This window comes from Bos taurus, chromosome 4, assembly GCF_002263795.3.
Source record: "Bos taurus isolate L1 Dominette 01449 registration number 42190680 breed Hereford chromosome 4, ARS-UCD2.0, whole genome shotgun sequence".
Taxonomy (NCBI): domain Eukaryota; kingdom Metazoa; phylum Chordata; class Mammalia; order Artiodactyla; family Bovidae; genus Bos; species Bos taurus.
Genome location: NC_037331.1, coordinates 24,707,345 through 24,728,061, shown reverse-complemented (window position 1 = coordinate 24,728,061; position 20,717 = coordinate 24,707,345). Strand labels below are relative to the sequence as shown.

General features: G+C 37.6%; 1 protein-coding gene across 20 annotated transcripts in view; it reads left to right on the top strand.

The window, feature by feature from the left end:
- CRPPA (CDP-L-ribitol pyrophosphorylase A) overlaps positions 1-20,717 on the top strand; it is a 456,527-nt gene that overhangs the window by 192,340 nt on the left and 243,470 nt on the right. For 18 of the 20 annotated variants that reach the window (XR_009494189.1, XR_009494188.1, XR_009494184.1 and 15 more), the window contains exons 7-8: positions 4,952-5,026; positions 5,484-5,576. Coding sequence is in view for 6 of the 20 variants with exons in the window: in XM_059885802.1 (XP_059741785.1) it covers positions 4,952-5,026; positions 5,484-5,576 (168 nt within the window). In the remaining 14 variants the exon portion in view is untranslated. Of the gene's footprint in view, positions 1-4,951; positions 5,027-5,483; positions 5,577-7,529; positions 8,399-20,717 lie in introns of those variants that run through there. The other 2 variants (XM_059885804.1, XM_015468481.3) reach the window with 2 other exon arrangements.

Here is a 20,717-nt window from a genome sequence, read left to right as displayed (position 1 = left end):
ATTTCTTTTAATTCGTTTTTCTTTTATCCTCTCTGATTCATTTATTTCTACCATTCTATCTTCTAATTCACTAATCCTATCTTCTGCCTCTGTTATTCTACTATTTGTTGCCTCCAGAGTGTTTTTAATTTCATTTATTGCATTATTCATTATATATTGACTCTTTTTCATTTCTTCTAGGTCCTTGTTAAACCTTTCTTGCATCTTCTCAATCCTTGTCTCCAGGCTATTTATCTGTGATTCCATTTTAATTTCAAGATTTTGGATCAATTTCACTATCATTATTTGGAATTCTTTATCAGGTAGATTCCCTATCTCTTCCTCTTTTGTTTGGTTTGGTGGGCATTTATCCTGTTCCTTTATCTGCTGGGTATTCCTCTGTCTGTTCATCTTGTTTAAATTGCTGAATTTGGGATGTCCTTTCTGTATTCTGGCAGTTTGTGGAGTTCTCTTTATTGTGACTTTTCCTCGCTGTGTGTGGGTTTGTACCGGTGGCTTGTCAAGGTTTCCTGGTTAGGGAAGCTTGTGTCGGTGTTCTGGTGGGTGGAGATGTATTTCTTCTCTCTGGAGTGCAATGAAATGTCCAGTAATGAGTTATGAGATGTCTATGGTTTTGGGGTGACTTTGGGCAGCTTGTATCTTGAAGCTCAGGGCTGTGTTCCTTTGTTGCTGGAGAGTTTGCTTGGTATGTCTTGCCCTGGAACTTGTTGGCCCTTGTGTGGTGCTTGGTTTCAGTGTCGGTATGGAGGCATTTGATGAGCTCCTGTCAATTAATGTTCCTTGGAGTCAGGAGTTCCCTGGAGTCAGGGTTTGGACTTAAGCCTCCTGCTTCCAGTTATCGGTCTTATTTTTACAGTAGTTTCAAAACTTGTCCTTCTATACAGCACCATTGATAAAACATCTACGTTAAAGATGAAAAGGTTCTCTACTGTGAGGGTCACTCAGAGAGGTTCACAGCATTACATGGAGAAGAGAAGAGGGAGGAGGGAGTTAGAGGTGACCCAAATGAGATGAGGTGGAATCAATAGTGGAGAGAGTGGGGTAGCCAGTAGTCACTTCGTTATGTGCACTCCACAACTGGACCATGCAGAGATGTTCACGGAGTTATACAGAGAAGAGAAGAAGGAGGCAGAGGTGGCCAGAAGGATAAAAGGGGGGAATGAAAAGGAGGGAGACAGATCCAGCCAGTAATCAGTTCCCTAAGTGTTCTCCACCGTCTGGAACACACAGAAACTCACAGAGTTGGGTAGAGTAGAGAGGGGTTAGGGAGGAGACACAGGCGACCTGGTGGAGCAAAAGGAGAGTCCAAAGGGAGAGAGAGCAGTCAAGCCAGTAATCTCGCTCCCTAGTGAAAAATGGGTCCTGACGATTGGGTTCTTAAAGGTACAAAATTGGTAACAAATACATAAAAGCAATAATTAAAAATCTAGTGTAGAGTTTGGAATTTCAAAAATACGATGTTAAAGAAAAGAAGAAGGAAAAGAGAGAAAAAACGAACAAAGAAAAACAAACAAGGTTGCGAAAATTATAAAGAAAATACAGGTACAAAATTGATAACTAATACCAAAAAGCAAAAATTAAAAATCTAGAGTAGAGTTTGGAATTTCAAAAATACAATGTTAAAAAAAAGGAAGAAGAGACATAAAGAGAGAAAACAAACAAACAAACAAAACCAAACAATGTCACAAAAATTATAAAGAAAATACAGGTACAAAATTAATATCAAATACCAAAAAGCATAAATTAAAAATCTAGAGTAGAGTTTGGAATTTCAGATATACAATGTTATTATATAAAAGAAGAAGAGAAAGAAACAGAAAAAAAAAGTCACAGAAATTATAAAAAAAAAACCTATATGTACAAAATTGATAACATATACCAAAAAGCTAAAATTAAAAAACTAGAGTAGAGTTTGGAATTTCAAAAATACGATGTTAAGGAAAAGAAGAAAAGAAGAAAAAAAAAAACAACAAGGTCAAAAAATTATAAAATATATATATGAAGTTTGCTGAAGAAGAAAAAAATAGGGTCTTTTTTTTTTTTGCAAAGTAATAGGTTATAAAAGTGAAAATTAAAGGAACAATAGAGGACTTAAAAATTTTTTTTTTAATTTAAAAAAAAAAGAAAGAATGATCGTAAAAATAGTAAAAATATATCTAGGACTTTCTCTGGTTTTGTTGTGAGTATTGTGGGTTCAGTTCATTTTTGGCTAGTTCCTTGGTCCAACTTATATTTCTCAAGATCTATAGGCCCCTTCCTATGTAGTCCGTAGTAACCACGGGGTTTTAATCTATTGCCTGTAGCTTCCAAGGCATTTCCCTCTGTTATAACTTCTGTTTGCTGGTCTCTTCAGTGTCTGGTTACCGCCCTGACACAAAGGGGACGGTGGGGGAAACTTTTTTTTTTAGGCTCACTTGTTCAGTCGCGCTGTGGGGAGGGAGAGAGGGATGCTGCAAACAAATAACACTGGCGTGCGCTCGCAGTGCCTCAGCCACACTGGGTCTGCCCCCACTCACGGCGCGTGTAGCCTCCCTGCCCACACTGCTCGGGCTCTAGGTTGTTCCGCCGGGAACAATCCGAGGCCGGCCCTGGGCTGCATGCACCTCCCAGGTCCAAGCCACTCAGGTTCAGGCACTCGGGTAGTCCTCAGAGGCGCAGACTCAGTTGGGCCTGCGTTTTGTGCCCTTCCCAGGTCCGAGCAGCTCAGGTGATGAGGTGTTTGGCGAGTGCGATTGTTGCGACTTATCGCCTCCCCGCCACTCGGTTATCTGGGTGTAAAACCGGCGCACCTTCTCAGGCAGATGTTGACAGTCCAGACCCCCAAGAAGTTTTAGTTAGCAAAGAAGCCTGCTTACAGTTTTATAGATAATGTCTCTCTGGGGCTGCGATTGCCCCCTTCCGGCTCTGGCTGCCTGTCACTGGAGGGGGAAGGTCTGCAGCCGGCTATCTCTGTTCAGTCCTTTGTTCCGTGCGCAGGCCTGGCGGTGTCTTAGGTTGGGGCTGGCTTTTCGCGTGGTAGATATCCCACAGTCTGGTTTGCTAGCCCAAATTATTTCGCTCAGATAGTGTTCAGGGTATTCAGGCCAGATTCTTACTCTGAGCGATGTAGCCCACGCCGTGCCTCCCTGCCCAGCCCCCGCTTGCTAATGGCTGTGCAGGCGTCTGCGCTGCTTCTCCGTTGGGGGAGTTACCGTAGAGTTCGCAGTCTGCAGGTTTTAATTGTTTATTTATTTTTTCTCCCTGTTATGTTGCCCTCTGTGCTTCCAAAGCTCGGCACAGATTCGGCAGTGAGAAGGTTTCCTGGTGTTTGGAAACTTCTCTCTTTTTAAGACTCCCTTCCCGGGACGGAGGTCCGTCCCTCCCTCTTTTGTCTCTTTTTTTGTCTTTTATATTTTTTCCTACCTCCTTTCGAAGAGTTGGATTGCTTTTCTGGGTGCCTGATGTCCTCTGCCAGCATTCAGAAGTTGTTTTGTGGAATTTACTTGACGTTTAAATGCTCTTTTGATGAATTTGTGGGGGAGAAAGCATTCTCCCCGTCCTACTCCTCCGCCATCTTGGCTCCTCCCCACTACTTTTATTTTTTAATCTTCATACTACGTATATAGGTGGTTGATCTACTACCTTTACTATATATTTGCCTCATAGTGGATTTTTCCTTCACAAATTTCTGATTTCTAGCTATGGCATTTTACGTTTAAAGAATTCCCTCTAACATTTCTTGTAAGGCCAGTTTTATGGTGACAGACTGTTTTAGCTTTTGCTTGTGGAAAACTCGAGTATCTCTCTTTCATTTTTGAATCATAATCTTGCCAGGTAGAGTATTCTTCGTTGTAAGTTTTCTTGTTTCTGTACTTTGAATATATCATGCTAGTTGCTTCTGGGGCTATAAATTTCAGCTGAAAAAAATAGTTGATAGTCTTATGGAGCTTTTCTTGTATATAACTAATTGATTTTTCTCTTGCTGATTTTAAGATTGTCTCTTTATCTTTGAATTTTGACATTTTAATTATAATGTGTCCCTACTGGTATACATCTCTTTGGATTCATTTTGTTTTGTAGTTTCTATACTTCCTGAACATGGATGTCTATTTTCTTCCCCAGATTTAGGAAGTTTTCATATGTTGTTTTTTCAAGCCAGATATGATAGCAGCTCTTCTTCCTGGTGCAGACCCCTCTGCCCCAGGCTGGGGAATCCAGTGTGGGGCTCAGACTCCAAGCTCCTCAGGTGGGACCTTCACGTTTGCAGTATTCCTCCTGCATATGGAGTGAGGCACCAGGAGTGGGGGTTCTGACCAGACTGACCCTCTGCCTGTCCCCACCTGTCTTGATGCAGCCTTTTCTTTATATCCTTGGTTGTAGAAAGTCTGTTCTGCTAATGTTCAACTCATTCTCAAAGATAATTATTCTATATATATCTGTAGTTTTGGTGTTTTCATGGGAGGGGTGAGCTCAGGGTCTTCCTATTCTGACCCTCAGAATAAGCCCTCTTATGATATAATTTCTTGTTGCTTTCCCTGTTTCTAGTCATTCCATATTTAGTGAAATCTCTTCTTTGTAACTGTAGTATTTAACATGCTTCCAGAATCTTTTAACAAATCTCATCTAACCAACTTTTAAATTTTATTCAGTTATTTTCTGCAGTATATTTTTATATAAAAAAAGCCAGACAATTTACCTAGTCCTGAATATATCTTGAGCTTTTTCTACCTCTTTTTATCTAAAACAATTTCCTATATCCTTATTTGCTACAATAATATTAACTATTTATGGACTATTTCAAATGCTTTTCTTTTTTAGCCTCAGAAACTTAAGTCAGAGTTATTTTGCTTTTATATATGGTCCTTGGCTTTATGTACCTCTAGAAATTTTGTGTTCATATAGTTATCTATCTTCATGTTTGGTTTTCTGTGTAGTTTGTAAACTCTGTTCTCCTGTATGTTCTTTGTCCTAGCATGTAAAAGTCACATCTGGCCAAGATCTTCAGCAAATCATCTTAGAGCAATGCTACAATTTTGTTTGTGTGAATGTAAGTAGTAAATACAAGTGATTGAATGTACTTGAGAATCTGTGTGAATGTAATGTGGAAGAGTACTTAGTTTTCTTGATTCTTAAATATTTAAGATTTTGATAGGTGAGTTGTATTACTCAATATTTATTTCAATATGCTATTTTTGTCTTTTGAAATAAGGAAATAACGTTTTCTTACAACCTAGTTCCCATAATGAGAAGAGAGTGATATTTCTTTAGACAGTATTTTCAAGTTTCTGATAAAAATTAGATAAAAAGACAGGTTTGAATTAATGAATTCTTTAAATTTTAATAGCTATAATCTTATGGGTATCAGCATTGTTTGAAAATTTAAAATTAAGCTTGATAGATATTTTGAATGTTTAAATATTTAAAAGCTCTGCATTTTTCTCCTTGAATTAACTCTTAAATCACTTAACTTCTTTTCACTTTCTTTTATTTTTCTGGTCTTTCAGGTTATGACCTCTGATTTTGAAGAAACCCAGAGGTTACTGAATATGGTGGAAGAGAGTAATCTTTCCATTTTATATCCTGTTGTGGTTATTTCAGTAAGTTAATTAATTCACTTTTCAACTTATGCTTTTTTCTTTGAAATTGAACTTTTCTTTTTAACAAAATTTCACCCAACTTAAATCGAACTAAACCTAAATGAAGAAATTCTTCTTGGTGGATTCTTGAATGTACTTTCTCGCTCTGACTTCTCTAACTGCAGGTACTTAGTATTTCAATTATTTGGTTGAACTGACAGGTTTGAAAAACAATTTAATTCAACCTAGCAAAAATTTCATGTCTTTTCCTTCATTTGAATTGCAGAGTTTATTGCTGAGTTGACCAGTTGTTTGGATAATGTGAAAGAACTTTATTGTAGTGTATCATCAGAGTGCCATTAGAGAATAAATCCCAAAGATAAAAAAAAATGGGGAAAAATCATATCCAATAAAATACTCTTACTTTTTTTCATCTTCTCTGTCCCATGGACAGCAAAAGTAGAATGAACAACAAATGAGAGAGAAGTCCTATAAAAATCACCCAGGAAAGTTTGAGAGATTTTTTTCTATGAAAGACTAAAGCTCTATGTTTAGTACAGAATTTACTTTTGTTGGCTTTTAAAACTGTGAGGCAGAGAAGAATTTCAGAGAGCAAAACCGAGAAGTAATAAAATCAGAGCCCAGGCCTGAGGAACCAGCTGATAAGAATCTGCAGTCAGCAGCATTGCTGAGGGAAGGGATTCCAAACATGAAGTTCTCGAAACAATTGCTTAGCAGTTGCTGAATTCTAATGCTCAGGCCTGTCCCATAGTGTGGAAATTTACCTTTTGTTAGGTGAGATTATTAATACAGAATAAAGAAAATTTGCACTAAAAATAAGTAGCTGTCAACAAAGCCATGCATGTAGAATTGAATTAGCAGTTGGGGGAAGTTTGATTATTTCATGGGCCTGTTGTATTTGACTTCATGCCCTAAAGGTGAGTTCCACAATTGCTGCTGACTGTGGAAATCCAAATTCCTCATGTGACTGATTTTAACAGAAATATGGATGTTTTCATTGAGATTTTTAGGAACATCAGGAAGTGTTCCCAGTGCTGGAGGTATCTAACGCTCTATAGGATGGAGATAAAGTCAAAGTTCTGTTTGACTCTCTGTTCGTCTCTCCATGTTCACTTGCTTAGAAATTTCATTCATATCAACTCTTTGGCCAGCTCTTTTGTGATCCCATGGATTGTAGCCCACCATGCTCCTTTGTCCATGGAATTTTCTAGATAAAACTACTGGAGTGGATTGGCATTTCCTCCTCCAGGGGATCTTCCTGACCCAAGGATCAAAACTGCATCTTCTGTGTCTTCTGCCTTGGAAGGCAGATTCTTTACTTCTGAGCCACTGGGAAGCCTCATTTGTATCATGTACCCAGATACTCTTCTAAAGAGGCAGAATGGTACTGTAGAGAGAGGAAAGACTTGAATTCAGAATACCTCATTTCTTTGGTCAAGTGACTTCACTTTTTTGAGACTTGCTTTCCTCCTTTTAGAAATGAGGCTACTATAGCCCTACTTTATTGTCAGGGTTAAAATGATTAAATATAGTTCATGTTACAGTCTTGGGCCTTTGGCAGCCATGCAGTGTTAGTTTCATTTAATAGCCTAGCTCCTGCTCTTTCCAGTTTGGATGAGATGAATCAAAGCTCACTGCTGCTGCTCTAATCTGATTCCTGAGCTTCAGTTCTACATTGTTCAGCATTTTATTAGGTACTTCCATTTGAGTACTTGACTGTCCTCTCACAGCTAGCGTATCAGATCTATCACAAAACACATTCCCCATCAATTGACTTCTCTTAGCAGCAGTACAATTGTGCCAGTTGCCCAGGTGGGAATCTGTGTCATCACTGAATTTTCCTCTCCTCCTTTCCTCTGCCTCTCTTAATCAAATACACACACATTTCTCTCTCTCTCTCAAAGTTTTTAAATTGTTAATTCTTATAGTTTATTGCTTCTCTTTTTTTCATAGCTATTTGTAAGGCCTCCTCAGACAACCATTTTGCCTTTTTGCATTTCTTTTTCTTGGGAATGGTCTTGATCCCTGCCTCCTGTACAGTGTCACGATGGGCATCTGGCCCCATCACTTCATGGCAACTAGATGGGGAAGCAATGAAAAGAGTGACAGACTTTATTTTTTGGGGCTCCAAAATCACTGCAGATGGTGACTGCAGCCAGGAAATTAAAAGACGATTACTCCTTGGAAGAAAAGTTATAACCAACATAGATAGCATATTAAAAAGAAGAGACATTACTTTGTCAACAAAGGTCTGTCTAGACAAAGGTATGGTTTTTCCAGGAGTCACGTATGGATGTGAAAGTTGGACTATAAAGAAAGCTGAGCGCAGAAGAATTTATGCTTTTGAACTGTGGTGTCAGAGAAGACTCTTGAGAGTCCCTTGGACTTCAAGGAGATCCAACCAGTCCATCCTAAAGGAGATCAGTCCTGGGTGTTCATTGGAAGGACTGATGCTGAAGCTGAAACTCCAATACTTTGGCCACCTGATGCAAAGAACTGACATTTGAAAAGACCCTGATGCTGGGAAAGATTGAAGGCAGAAGGGGACAACAGAGGATGAGATGGTTGGCATCACCAACTCAAAGAACATGAGTTTGAGTGAACTCCAGGAGTTGGTAATGGACAGGAAGGCCTGGCATGCTGCGGTCCATGGTGTTGCAAAGAGTCGGACATGACTAAGCCACTCAACTGAACTGGTAGTTTATTGCAACAATTGTATCTCAATCTAAGTCCTATGTATTACTTCCATACGTATTTGAATTCAGTTTTCTGTTGATCTCTGTAAAGTTCCATTTCATCCTAGTAAATGCTAGATATTTTTGGCTACCTAGCATTCTTTATCAAGCTAAGGGAAAAGATGGACAGTCTTCTACTTAGGAAGGAAACATCTACGAGAACTAGCTTTATTTTTATTTATTTTTTAATTTAAGTTGCATTTTCTGGTGTTTTCTTTATTCAGGTTTTCACACTGGTTTCTTAGACATAAACTCTGTTCCAGGATCAAATGTGGAGAGAGTATGTGAAATGCTGTAAGTTCAGTCACAGTTGCTGGGTTTTGCATTTAATTCTTAGACGAGGCAAAAAGTTCCAACATAGTTAAAGGAATTCATGCATTGTACACCATGAAGTATGAGACCTACCTTAAAATTTTTTTTCTGAACTATTCTATATAAATGTTATTTACAAATCAAACACAGAAATCAGTGCTCTGTCCAGGCAATGTTTTTTTTTTTTTTTTCAGTTTTCTGTTGTTTTTTTTTTTTAATTTTATTTTATTTTTAAACTTTACAATATTGTATTAGTTTTGCCAAATATCGAAATGAATCCACCACAGGTATACACTTGTTCCCCATCCTGAACCCTCCTCCCTCCTCCCTCCCCATACCATCCCTCTGGGTTGTCCCAGTGCACCAGCCCCAAGCATCCAGCATCGTGCATCGAATCTGGACTAGCAACTCGTTTCATACATGATATTATACATGTTTCAATGCCATTCTCCCAAATCTTCCCACCCTGAAAGCTATGGTACATATACACAATGGAGTATTACTCAGCCATTAAAAAGAATACATTTGAATCAGTTCTAATGAGGTGGATGAAACTGGAGCCTATTATACAGAGTGAAGTAAGCCAGAAAGAAAAATACCAATACAGTATACTAACGCATATATATGGAATTTAGAATGATGGTAACAATAACCCTGTGTACGAGACAGCAAAAGAGAACTAGCTTTAGGATAGTATTTTTATAAGTCAGTTTACCATAAAAATTGTAAATTGTTCACTTTCACTCTATAACTCTATAATATTTGCTTACCCACTATTTTCCCATTGTATAGGTAGAGTCAGCATGGTGATATTAGGGTTATTATTAAACTTCATAGGAAAATGTCATAAGAACACATCTAGAATCTGAATCCTTGGGCTGGAGCAAACCACTGGAAAGGTAAAGAATGCTGCCTTCTTTGAGAGCCAAGTAAATTGTCACCAGATTTTTGAATTGTCCTGTGAATGATTGTTAAAGGCTTCATCTGTTTTCCTTCTGATGCTCCTTTGCCTCCAAATTGTCAAAAGGCCACTTCAGTTTCCCTGTGACTTAAAATTTGGCAGAGCCATTCTAATATTCCCCAAATAAATATCAATAGCTGTGCAGAAAATATTATAGTTGTAAAATAAAAGAGTATAGATATCTGGGGACATAATTTTCACATTAAAGAGAAAAATATATACACACAGGTAGATACAGTGTGTGGGTATGTAAGTATAAATATATATGCAGACATATATACATATATATGTAATTGAAAATATATTATGTGAACCTTTTCTTTTTTTCAATTACACATATATGTATTGTTGTTGTTCAGTCTCTCCGTCACGTCCAACTCTTTGTGACCCCATGGACTGCAGTATGCCAGGCTTCCCTGTCCTTTACCATGTCCCAGAGTTTGCTCGAACTCATGTCCATTTAATCATGATGAGTGATGCCATCCAACCATTTCAGCCTGTGTTGTCCCCTTCTCCTCCTGCCTTCAGTGTTTCCCACCATCAGGATCTTTTCCAGTTCGTCAGCTCTTTGCATCAGGTGGCCGAAGTATTGGAGCTTCAACTTCAGCATCTGTCCTTCCAATGAATATTCAGGACTGATTTCCTTTATGATTGACTGGTTTGATCTCCTTGCAGTCCAGGGGACTCTCAAGACTCTTCTCCAACACCAGAGTTCATAAGCATTAATATATGTATGCTGCTGCTGCTGTTGCTGCGTTGCTTCAGTCATGTCCAAATCTTCGCCACCCCATGGACTGCAGCCTACCAGGCTCCTCTGTCCATGGGATTTTCCAGGCAAGAGTATTGGAGTGGGTTGCCATTGCCTTCTCTGCAATATACGTATATATGTCTGCAAAAGATATTATATGAACCACCTTTTGGCTTCTGTGGTGGCTCAATGGGTACAGAATCCACCTGCAATGCAGGAGACACAGGAGATGTGGGTTTGATCCCTGGGTAAGGAAGATTCCTTGAAGGAGGAAATGACAACCCCACTCCAGTATTTTTGCGTGGGAAATCCCATGTGTAGAGTAGCCTGGCAGCCTACAGTCCACGGGTCACAAGAGTTGGACATGACTTTGCAATCTACCGTTATGTGAACCAGGCAGCTCCGAGGCTATGGTATGTCTACTTTGCTTCTATCTGAATTACTTCTCTAGAAGATTAAACCATGACAAAGAGTACCTTACCATGGGTTGTTTTTTTTTTTTTTTTTTTTCTATAAGGCTTTTGTTAAGCACTCTTAAGTTCTAAGAATAGTCCATTCCTTTGCTTCCCTCAACTGATAGATTTTATTCATTAGAAAATAAATGCAAAATGACAATTAGAGTCATAGAAAAGTATCTCCAATTTTATTCTGGGACAGTGTGATTCAATGGTTATTGAATCCATGTGTAGAAAATGGCAACCCACTCTAGTATTCTTGCCTGGAAAATTCCATGGACAGAGGAGCCTGGTGGGCTATAGTCCCTGAGGTTGCAAAGAGTCAGATATGACTCAGCAACTGAGCACAGAGCACATTGTAAATGGTTACAGTCCTATTTTGTCTGGCTGAAATTTAGTACAGGATTCCTTTTTTCTGTAGAAAGGTTTATCAACTTTGATTTTCAGTCCATCTGAAGAGGGGAAGACTTGGTAGGAATCAGCCAGATGAAAAGTAAAATTGTGGTTGAGTAGGTGTTTGTGAGAGCTTTTCAACTAAGAGACTATCTAGTTAAGGTTGTTGTTTGCAGTGTCATCATGTTTTACTGTATAGGGATGAGTATGCAGAAGAAACAGAACTGAAGGTCAGTTTAGCTGGGACATTTGTTTGGTGAAAACATTAGGTCATGTTCTCAGTGCTAAAAAACTGACGTCAGACCTACAGAATTGATGAAGCCCACATGTCTCTTCTATTATATTCTCATGTAGACACAGACAGTATTTTTGGAATTCCCTGTTAGCTGTCATTCAGTAGTCATTCCAAAGGTATTTGTGGCTTCCTTCATCTGGAGCTTCATCTGGAGTATTTACCTCTTGGAGGGAGCTAACTACTAAAGGAATGGATAGGTAATGGTGCTGGGTTCTAAGTATTTAGGATGATTCAGTTCAGTTCAGTCACTCAGTCGTGTCTGACTCTTTGTGACCCCATGAATCGCAGCATGCCAGGCCTCCCTGTCCATCACCAACTCCCGGAGTTCACTCAGACTCACGTCCATCGAGTCAGTGATGCCATCCAGCCATCTTATCCTCTGTCGTCCCCTTCTCCTCCTGCTCCCAATCCCTCCCAGCATCAGACTCTTAGGTTTTATTTTTATTTTTTTAAGATTTCACATAGTTCTGCAGGAGTCTTGGTTTTTCAAAGATTAACTTCTCCCTGGCATTTATGAAAGCAAAATGAGTTAGGGAATACTTAGTGTAGGAGGGTTTTGTTATTTAAGATAAACTGGCACAGGTAGAGGCTGCTGCTTTAAGATCTATGTAAAGAAAGGAACAAAATTTTAGCATGAAGAGTAGGACAAGTACTTGGGGTTTTATTTTGGAAGAACTAAGATATTTATTAAAATAATTTTGTCTTCTGTTTTTAAAATTTAGGTTATGTTTGCAAAAATAAACTTTTTTGAATGACCTTGTAAACATTTATATGGTAAAATGTAATGACTTCCTTCAAGGACATCTTTGAATATTTTCAGTTTTTTTAAAAGTATTTATTACTTTTGTGTTCAAAATACTTTTTTGGACTATCTATTTGGTCATCCTTCTTATATTCATTTTATGTATTTTAAGTAGCCTAATTTTGCCAGGTTCTTAATTGTCGATGATGTTAGGCATGCATGCATGCTAAGTTGCTTCAGTCGTGTCCCACTCTGTGTGACCCTATGGACAGCAGCCCACCAGGCTCCTCTGTCCACAGGATTCTCTAGGCAAGAATCCTGGAGGAAGTTGCCATTTCCTTCTCCAGGATGATGTTAAGTATGATTTAAAGAGTTTAATCAATGTTAATTTGATCAACTTAGAAAACCTTTTGTTTTGGTAGGTATAACTTAATTGTAATTATAGTCAATTATTAGAATTTTCCAGATTTCTGTAGCCAACTGGAGAGTGACAGATGGCAAAAGAGGTGCCAGCATTAAAATGGGCAGAGATAGTCGGGCGGATCACTTTGTGTGAATTCTCAGTGAGTCTGTGTGCCTTAGGATGGCATTTGTTATCCTATGCCACCTTTCAACTATGAGCCCCTAGGAACACATATTTGGATAATAAGCACATCTTGTACCAGTCTACTCTGTACCTGAAAGAAGAAAAAAATCTTTTCTAAACTAGAAACTGGTTGGCAAGAAGGAATTTAAAAAATTTAGATCCCTCTCTGTGTTTTGTAACAAGAAAAAACTTATGAACAGTAAAAAAAAAAAAAAAAGCTTTCTTTCATAAAGTTGGGTAGGAATTGTGTTTAAGAATCCTTCTCAGATGTGATTTCTGATGCTGTTTAGTCTATCACGTAAGTTATCAAGGGGCCAAGTTTTTTTTATCCTGAGTTGACTGAAGTTTTTGTTAGCTTCTCTTTCTTGTGGTTACCAGGGAGTATATAGTACTGGTAGTACCTTTTTCAGATTGCAGCTGTCAAGAGAGTCATCTGCAAACTCTTTTTGGAATCATCCGAAATAGTAGCTTTCAATGTGGGACATGTTCATTTCTTTGTTTTCTACTCCTATTGTTTACTTTTATTCACTACTTACATAATGATAAATATTTAGAAAAGGCAATAAAATAAATTTGCTAAAATTTATTATGTTTATTAAAATTTACTATTTTAATAAAGTAGCAAACTAGTAAAAGGTAAAGTCACAAAATTTCTGATATAAAAATCACTTCAAAAAAAAAAAACCTACATAGGCTTTTACTTAAACTGTATAAGACACTAAAGTGCTAAGAATCTTGAATCATAGCCTGAATCTGCTTTGAAATTAATGATCAGAGAGGTATTTTTTTCCCCAACAATGGAAAAGATAGTTCAAGGAGACAGAACTAACCAAAGCAATTTTCCATCCAAGTTTATGTAAAGCCAGTTGTGAAACTGTCAAAAAAAATATTTTCCAGGTCCAGAAAGTAAAATAGAGATTCTAATTTATTTGGATCTGGCAAGATTTTTATAAAACATTCTTTAATACCACTATCAGATGAGATTACGTGCATGCTTAGTCATTTCAGTCGTGTCTGACTTTGCAAACCCATGGACTTCAGCCTGTCAGGCTCCTCTGTCCGTGGGATTCTCCTGGCAGAAATACTGGAGTGGGTTACCATGCTCTTCTCCAAGGGATCTTCCCCACCCAGGAATCGATCCCAAGTCTCATGGCTCTCCTGCATTGCAGGCATATTCTTTACTGCTGAGCCACAGGGGAAGCCCCATCAGATGAGATTAAGGATAGTATATTATTACTTTCTGCATAAACATAGCTGATCATGTAATAGGCACTAGAGAAATGTTTAATTTTTAAAAGCAGAAGAAAATTGGCTACAAATCTAAATGGAAATTCAAAATTGAGAAACCAAGCAAACTCTTTAATTTTACTTGATAGAACAGTTTATCACTTTCCAGAGCAAAAATTTTATGGTAATTATCTGGATGATTACTGTAGGATTCTACTTTCCTCTGACAGTGCAGCCAGTCATTTTATTGGTGCTGTAGAAAAGATAGGAATCTTTTCATGAATTTACTTAAGCAAAAAACATAAATTCCCATATGGAATTTTAATGCTTTGAAAAACATAAATAAACTTTCAAAAGTGCCTAATTTAGTTCTGGTTCTCAGGAAGTAGCTTATTGACATAACAGATCAGAATACATGATCTTTAAAATGCTTCAAAATGTTTAATATTTGAACATGTCAGCAAATAAAAAAAATAGAAAGCCAACATCAATCGACACTTGATACATTCACATCTGGGGAACTGTCACAGATGTAAATTGTTTCCAGAAGGTTCCACGCTCACCAGGGGCAGAGCCAGGAACAGAATCAATCCAATGTGCAGTTTATCATATACACTTGTTACTCTTATGCTCTCATGAATGTGTTAAATAATAAGATGGAAAAAGATTAAAAATACACATATACCCAAATATATGTGTTTAACACTTCTTCCTAATAAAGAACAAATGACAATTGGAAAAACATACTGATTCCTTCTTTTAAATGCTAGTAGTTTCTTACTTTAGCTTCACAGGGTACTGATCCTTTATTGAAGTTAAGTTATAAAAATCTGTGATCTTGTTAAATTTCTTAACAGAACCTATCATGTATATTTTTCACTTTCACTTCTTGTTCTATATAGTTCATCCTGTTAACCCTACAACTACCGGACTAAGAAGATGTGAGACATGTTTTTTGTTAAGAAGATTTATTTTTGAGGTAAAATTTCTTACAAGACAGAGAGAGCACTTCCTATTGTAATTCTTCCTGCCTCCATCTTGGGTTTGCTTTTCCCCAGGCACAGTTTACCCTTGAACAATGTTGATTTGAACTGTGCAGGTCCACTTGTGCGGATTTGTTTCAGTAGTTAAATGCTGTAATGCTGCACCATCCTACCTGGTTGAATGTGTGGATGCTGAGGAACTATGGGATAGAGGAGGAATCACGTATTTGGAGGGCGGACTATAAGTTATGTGTTGATTTTCAACTATACAAAGGGTTGGCACCCCTAACTCCCACATTTTTCAAGAACCAGCTATGTATGTTTCAGGTCTCTAGTTTATTTATATTTATTTTTGAATGGATTTGTGTGTGTGTGTGTGTTTGAGTGTTTAGTAGCCAATGAATAACCTAGGGATTCAGCCCAATTCCCCTTTCTACTCCTTTCTTAGTGAAAACTGAAAGTGTTAGTCACTCAACTGTGTCTGACTCTTTGCAAGCCCATGGACTGTAGCCCGCCAAGGCTCCTCGGTCCATGGAATTCTCCAGGCAAGAATACTGGAGTGGGTAGCCATTCCCTTTTCCAGGGGTTCTTCCCAACCCAGGGATCAAACCCAGGTCTCCCATATTGCAGGTAGATTCTTTACTCCTTTCTTAACCATGTTGCTCTTGTAGCCTTATGGATACCTTGATTTTTCCCTTAGAAAATTCTGACTTTATCATGTTAAATGTTTATGATGTCATCAGTTTAGATACAGTCAAGTTTTCTCTCTCAGGTTTATACACAGCTTCTGTGGTAAAAGTGCAATCACTTCCACAGAATTCTTCAAATGTTTTCATTTGTTGTCTTTGTATATAGTGAGTTTCAGGTGTTTCCTGTCTAAATCAATAATAAAATCTAAATAAATACTAGTTTAAAATACCTTTAGAACCTTTTAGCAATTTCAGTCATGATGGGATTCATGTCTAACACAAAGATGAGAAATGATGAAGTCATTCTTGTAGGAGGTGTTGAATAGAAAGAATTGACTGTTTTTTTTAAGTTTTAGGAGATATTTGCTTCTGGCCAAATGGTTACTGGAAAGTTTGTGTTATGGGGTATGGAAATTACCTAAGATTAATTGTGATGGACGTGTAACTTGTGATGTATAAAGAACTGATTCTCACAGGACATGCTTTCTGGTAGTCTTTCTTTTAATGAATAAAGGTTGTTTATTTTCAGATAGAATGATGTTCTAATGGATGTACAAATAGAATGAATTCCAGAGGACTTTTGCTTGGTTTTCTGATTAAAAATTTTTTTTTTTATTGATTAACTACAGGGTTTTGGAGTCACAATTTAATTACCTATTTTAAGTAGTTTACTAAACTTGGTCAGATGAGCAAAGTTGTTTGTGAATTTATTTGGCGCTGCTATTCTAGTAAATGAGTTTATAGAATTTAACATGAAATGCACAGGAGCAAAGTAAATGAAAGTAGCCGCCTTTATTAAGAGGCTTACATGAATTTTATCTCTTGAAAAGGAAATTAACAATTGGTTTTGTCATTCAGTTTTTCAAAAAATATGCCTGGGGATTTCTTTTACTAGATTTGTGTGTGTGTGTGCACGCACTGGATTCTGTTTTAAACAGTGGAAATGGCCTTTAGTTTATGTTATGCTATTTCTTTACAAAGATGGGACCAAATGTATTTCAGTATCATTTATTATTTTAAAATTATGTGTCATACTTCAGTAATTAATTATAAATTAACTAATACAGATGTTAATATGAACATAGCCAAACCTGGCTTTGTTTATAATATCTAATAAAATTTTACTTCATGGAGAAATATAAATTATACTGTTATAAGGGAGATGTTGAATAGAAAGAATTGGCTTTTAAGTTCTAGATTTTTGGTGTGGTAAAGAAGTGAACTTGGAGTGTTATTAAGGTACAAGTATTAGATGAGTAAATAACATACCTATTGACCTTGCCAAGTTATTTCATGTCTGTGAACTTCAGGGCAGAATTTTTATTTGTAAAAGAATGGGATGTGCTTGATTGCATCTAAGTAGTTTCTCTTTCTAAAAATATTGTCTATACTACAGGATTTTATGACATCTTTTTACTTTTGTATGATCCACAGTGGATGTCTTTTACATAAAGATATGGTAGAGCAATTTTGGATGATTATAGTCATGTTCCCCACTCCAGTACTCTTGCCTGGAAAATCCTGTGTACGGAGGAGCCTGGTGGGCTACAGTCCATGGGGTCGCTGAGTGTCAGACAGGACTGAGAGACTTCACTTTCACTTTTCACTTTCATGCATTGGAGAAGGAAATGGCAACCCACTCCAGTGTTCTTGCCTGGAGAATCCCAGGGACGGGGGAGCCTGGTGGGCTGCCATCTATGGGGTCACACAGAGTTGGACACAACTGAAGCGACTTAGCAGTAGCAGCATAGTCATGTTAAATATGAATCAGGTGGTAGGATATTCCTTTTTTGAGCGATTATTGATCGCTCTGTACTTTAATCCTTATCACAAGACTCATGGAGTTTTAAAAATGGTTTCTCTTGTATTTATTTCTCTCTTATTTATCTTCCTGTTCTCATTATCTGGCTTTTTTAAAAAATTGGGTTAAGTCTAGCCCTTCTGTTTTGTCACCTACCCCTCTTTTTTTTTGTCTCTTTAACAAGAGTTGCAAGATTAATTTTTCTCCCCATCTCTCAAGGAATCTGTCCCTCCATGTGTAGCCAGCTCCTGCCAGAAAGTGATTTCATAATCATTAAAACTCACACTAGTGCTGTTTCTTAGGAATTCATTTTAAACTTGCTTTAAGTGCTGTCTAGGTAGTACCTTAGGGCTTCCCTGGTGGCTCAGTGGTAAAGAACCCCCCGCCAGTGCAGGAGCCGTGAGTTTGATTCATGGATTGGGAAGACCCCCTGGAGAAGGAGATGGCAGCCCACTCCAGTATTCTTGCCTGGAAAATTCCATGGACAGAGGAGTCTGGCGAATTACAGGCTATAGTCCATGGGGTCACAAAAGAGTTGGACAGGACTTAGTGACTAAAAAAAAAAAAAAGTTAGCACTTCACAGGGAACTATCCTACTCTCTTGATTAATTAATTGCTTAATATAAATTCATATAACATTAATTAAATATCTCTGTCAGGTATTTTGACATACGTGTAGCTTATTTAATAACATGTTTAAAAACTACATCTTTAGAAATGAGGAATTTCCATATGTGCTAATTTTCTAGATTTTATTAAGGTAATAATTTTGTTTTGGTATTTTTGTTTTTGTAAATGAAGATTCCTAATAATAAGAAATTAATTAAATGATGGAAATTAGCCTAGAAAGTGACCCAGTGGCTGGGAGGTCACAGGACCCTGGTCACTATCTGTCTACTACCCCAAGGTAAGAACTTTAACTTGGTCTGTTTGAGAAAGGGGCAGTTTAGCCCAGAGTAGAATGTCAGGATAGATCTTAAGTATAAGGGAGAAAGCTGAAATTTGAAAACTGATATTTGAGTGAGGTCTGAGTTTCTGAGGACTAAGAGCAAGAGCATTTCTATTTGGAAACAGTAGCACACAGAGTGGTTTGACTGGAAAGAGCCAGCATATCAGAAGCAGAGAATGAGTTACACATTGGGGAGAGTTGTGATGTGAACTACACAGGCGCAGGTCAGGTTTGAGCTGTAACGGAGCGCTGCACAGTGGAGAGTGATGTCATCAGCTCTACGCTGTGTTCATCATTTTGGATGCAGCACAGAGAATGGGCTGAAGTGGTCCAGGGGGATTCCTTGGTGCCTTTGACTTCATTTAGAGGCTATGGCAATGAGTCTCAAAATTAGTGGTGGTGGCTAGGACTAGGGGAGTTGTACAGTGAATGGGCAGAAGTGATACAATCAAGATATATTTAAGAGATAGAAGTACTAAGGTTTAGTGAATAGGGGCTTCTCTGCTGGCTCAGATGGTAAAGAATCTGCCAGCAGTGCAGGAGACCCAGATTTGATCCCTGGGTCAGGAAGATCCCCTGGAGAAGGGAATGGCTCCCCACTCCAATACCCTTGCCTGGAGAATTCCGTAGACAGAGGAGCCTGGTGGGCTACATACAGTCCATGGGGTCACAAAGAGTCGGACATGATTGAGTAACACTTTCACTTTTTTTCTTTAATAAGAAAGGCAGTATAATCTCCAATTTTATGTGATGTGAAATTGAGTGAATAAAAGCAAAATAGGTGTCGTTAGAGAAGGATTTTTTGCTTTGTTTCTGAAAGCTGAATAGGCAGATGATTTATCATGAATTTGTTGGCAGAAATAATTGGAAAGATTTCACTCATGTCCAAAAGCTTTCCAGGCGTTTGTGTGTTGGTGTTTTATGTGTGTGTGTGTGTGTTTGTACAGAAGTTATTAATCCTAAAACCTACTTGAGAAGGCATGCCACTTTCCTCCAAGGTCTCCTTAATAGTAGAATTTTGATAGAATTCAGGTTATAGGCACAATTTAAAATATCTTTCATATTATAATGCTTTTGCCAAGTCTTTTATAGTGTTTGTATGATGTGTCATTTTTTTTCAAAATTTTCTCTGTTCTAATGCTATATATTCTGAGAAAAAGCAAAAACAATAAAACAAATTCTTGTCTGTGGTTTGCTTCATTAGTGACAGGAAGATGGTAAGAATATTCCCAAGCCTATACACTGTTCCCTTGGGATGAAAATCTATAGCTACCTACAAATAGATTACTTTGGCGGTTTTCTAGAAACTCAACTGTTCTTTTATTGAAAGAATGAAAAGATGATGGAATCAGTGAAAAAAGCTTCTTGTTCCAAACATGCTTTGGCTTGAACGCTACTTACAATAAGTTTATATGTGAACCTTTTGAAAAGTATAGTATGATTCAATTTTCCAGGCACCACAGGTTTTATTTTATGGGATTCTGAAGTTGATACTCACTGTAGTCAAGTGCTGGGATATTTTATCCACTGGTACCTGCTAAAGTAGAATGTACTAGTGTTGCCAAGATAATTCTAGTGTCAGTAATGGAAAATTCTTACTTTGGAATGACAGGATTGTTAAGTCTGCATGTCTCTTCTGAGTACTGTATTATCCCCATTTCTTGATCCTTTCAGAAATAACTGTACCTGTCTTTTTGAAAAACTTAATGTGTTTATGGTAATAACTGAGTTCTTAGATTTTGGCTCAACCAATAAGAATATAACTGATCTTGTTTTTCTTGTTCTTCCCATTTGTAAGAAATGCAACACTCACTACATTTATAATTCTCAGAACCCAACTCTCACCCCAAATATGGCCTGTTAATACATATTAATAGTGTAATTATGTTAATAATAACAGACACATTGAATGTTTGAAATAATGAGTCATCATCCTTTTCTTTTAAAATAAATGATCCCATTTAATCCTCAGAGCAGCCCTAAGAGTTGATTATCACAGATGTTATTATCCTCAGTTCAAGAATAAGTGCTGTGCTCATTTCACTTTATCACATGATGTTTGTCAGGGATGTCAATACTTGCCCTTTTGAGTAGCAAGAAGTTGTTAAAGAAGCAAAGGATCTTAGAAATTGTTTAGTAGAATACTCTCATTTTACAAGAGATAATTGGGCCATTTTCTTTCCTTTGATCCAAGGTCAGTTTTTTATATTAGGTATGGCAGGTTTTTCTTGTAAAGTTTTAGTTGCTCAGTTGTGTCCGACTCTG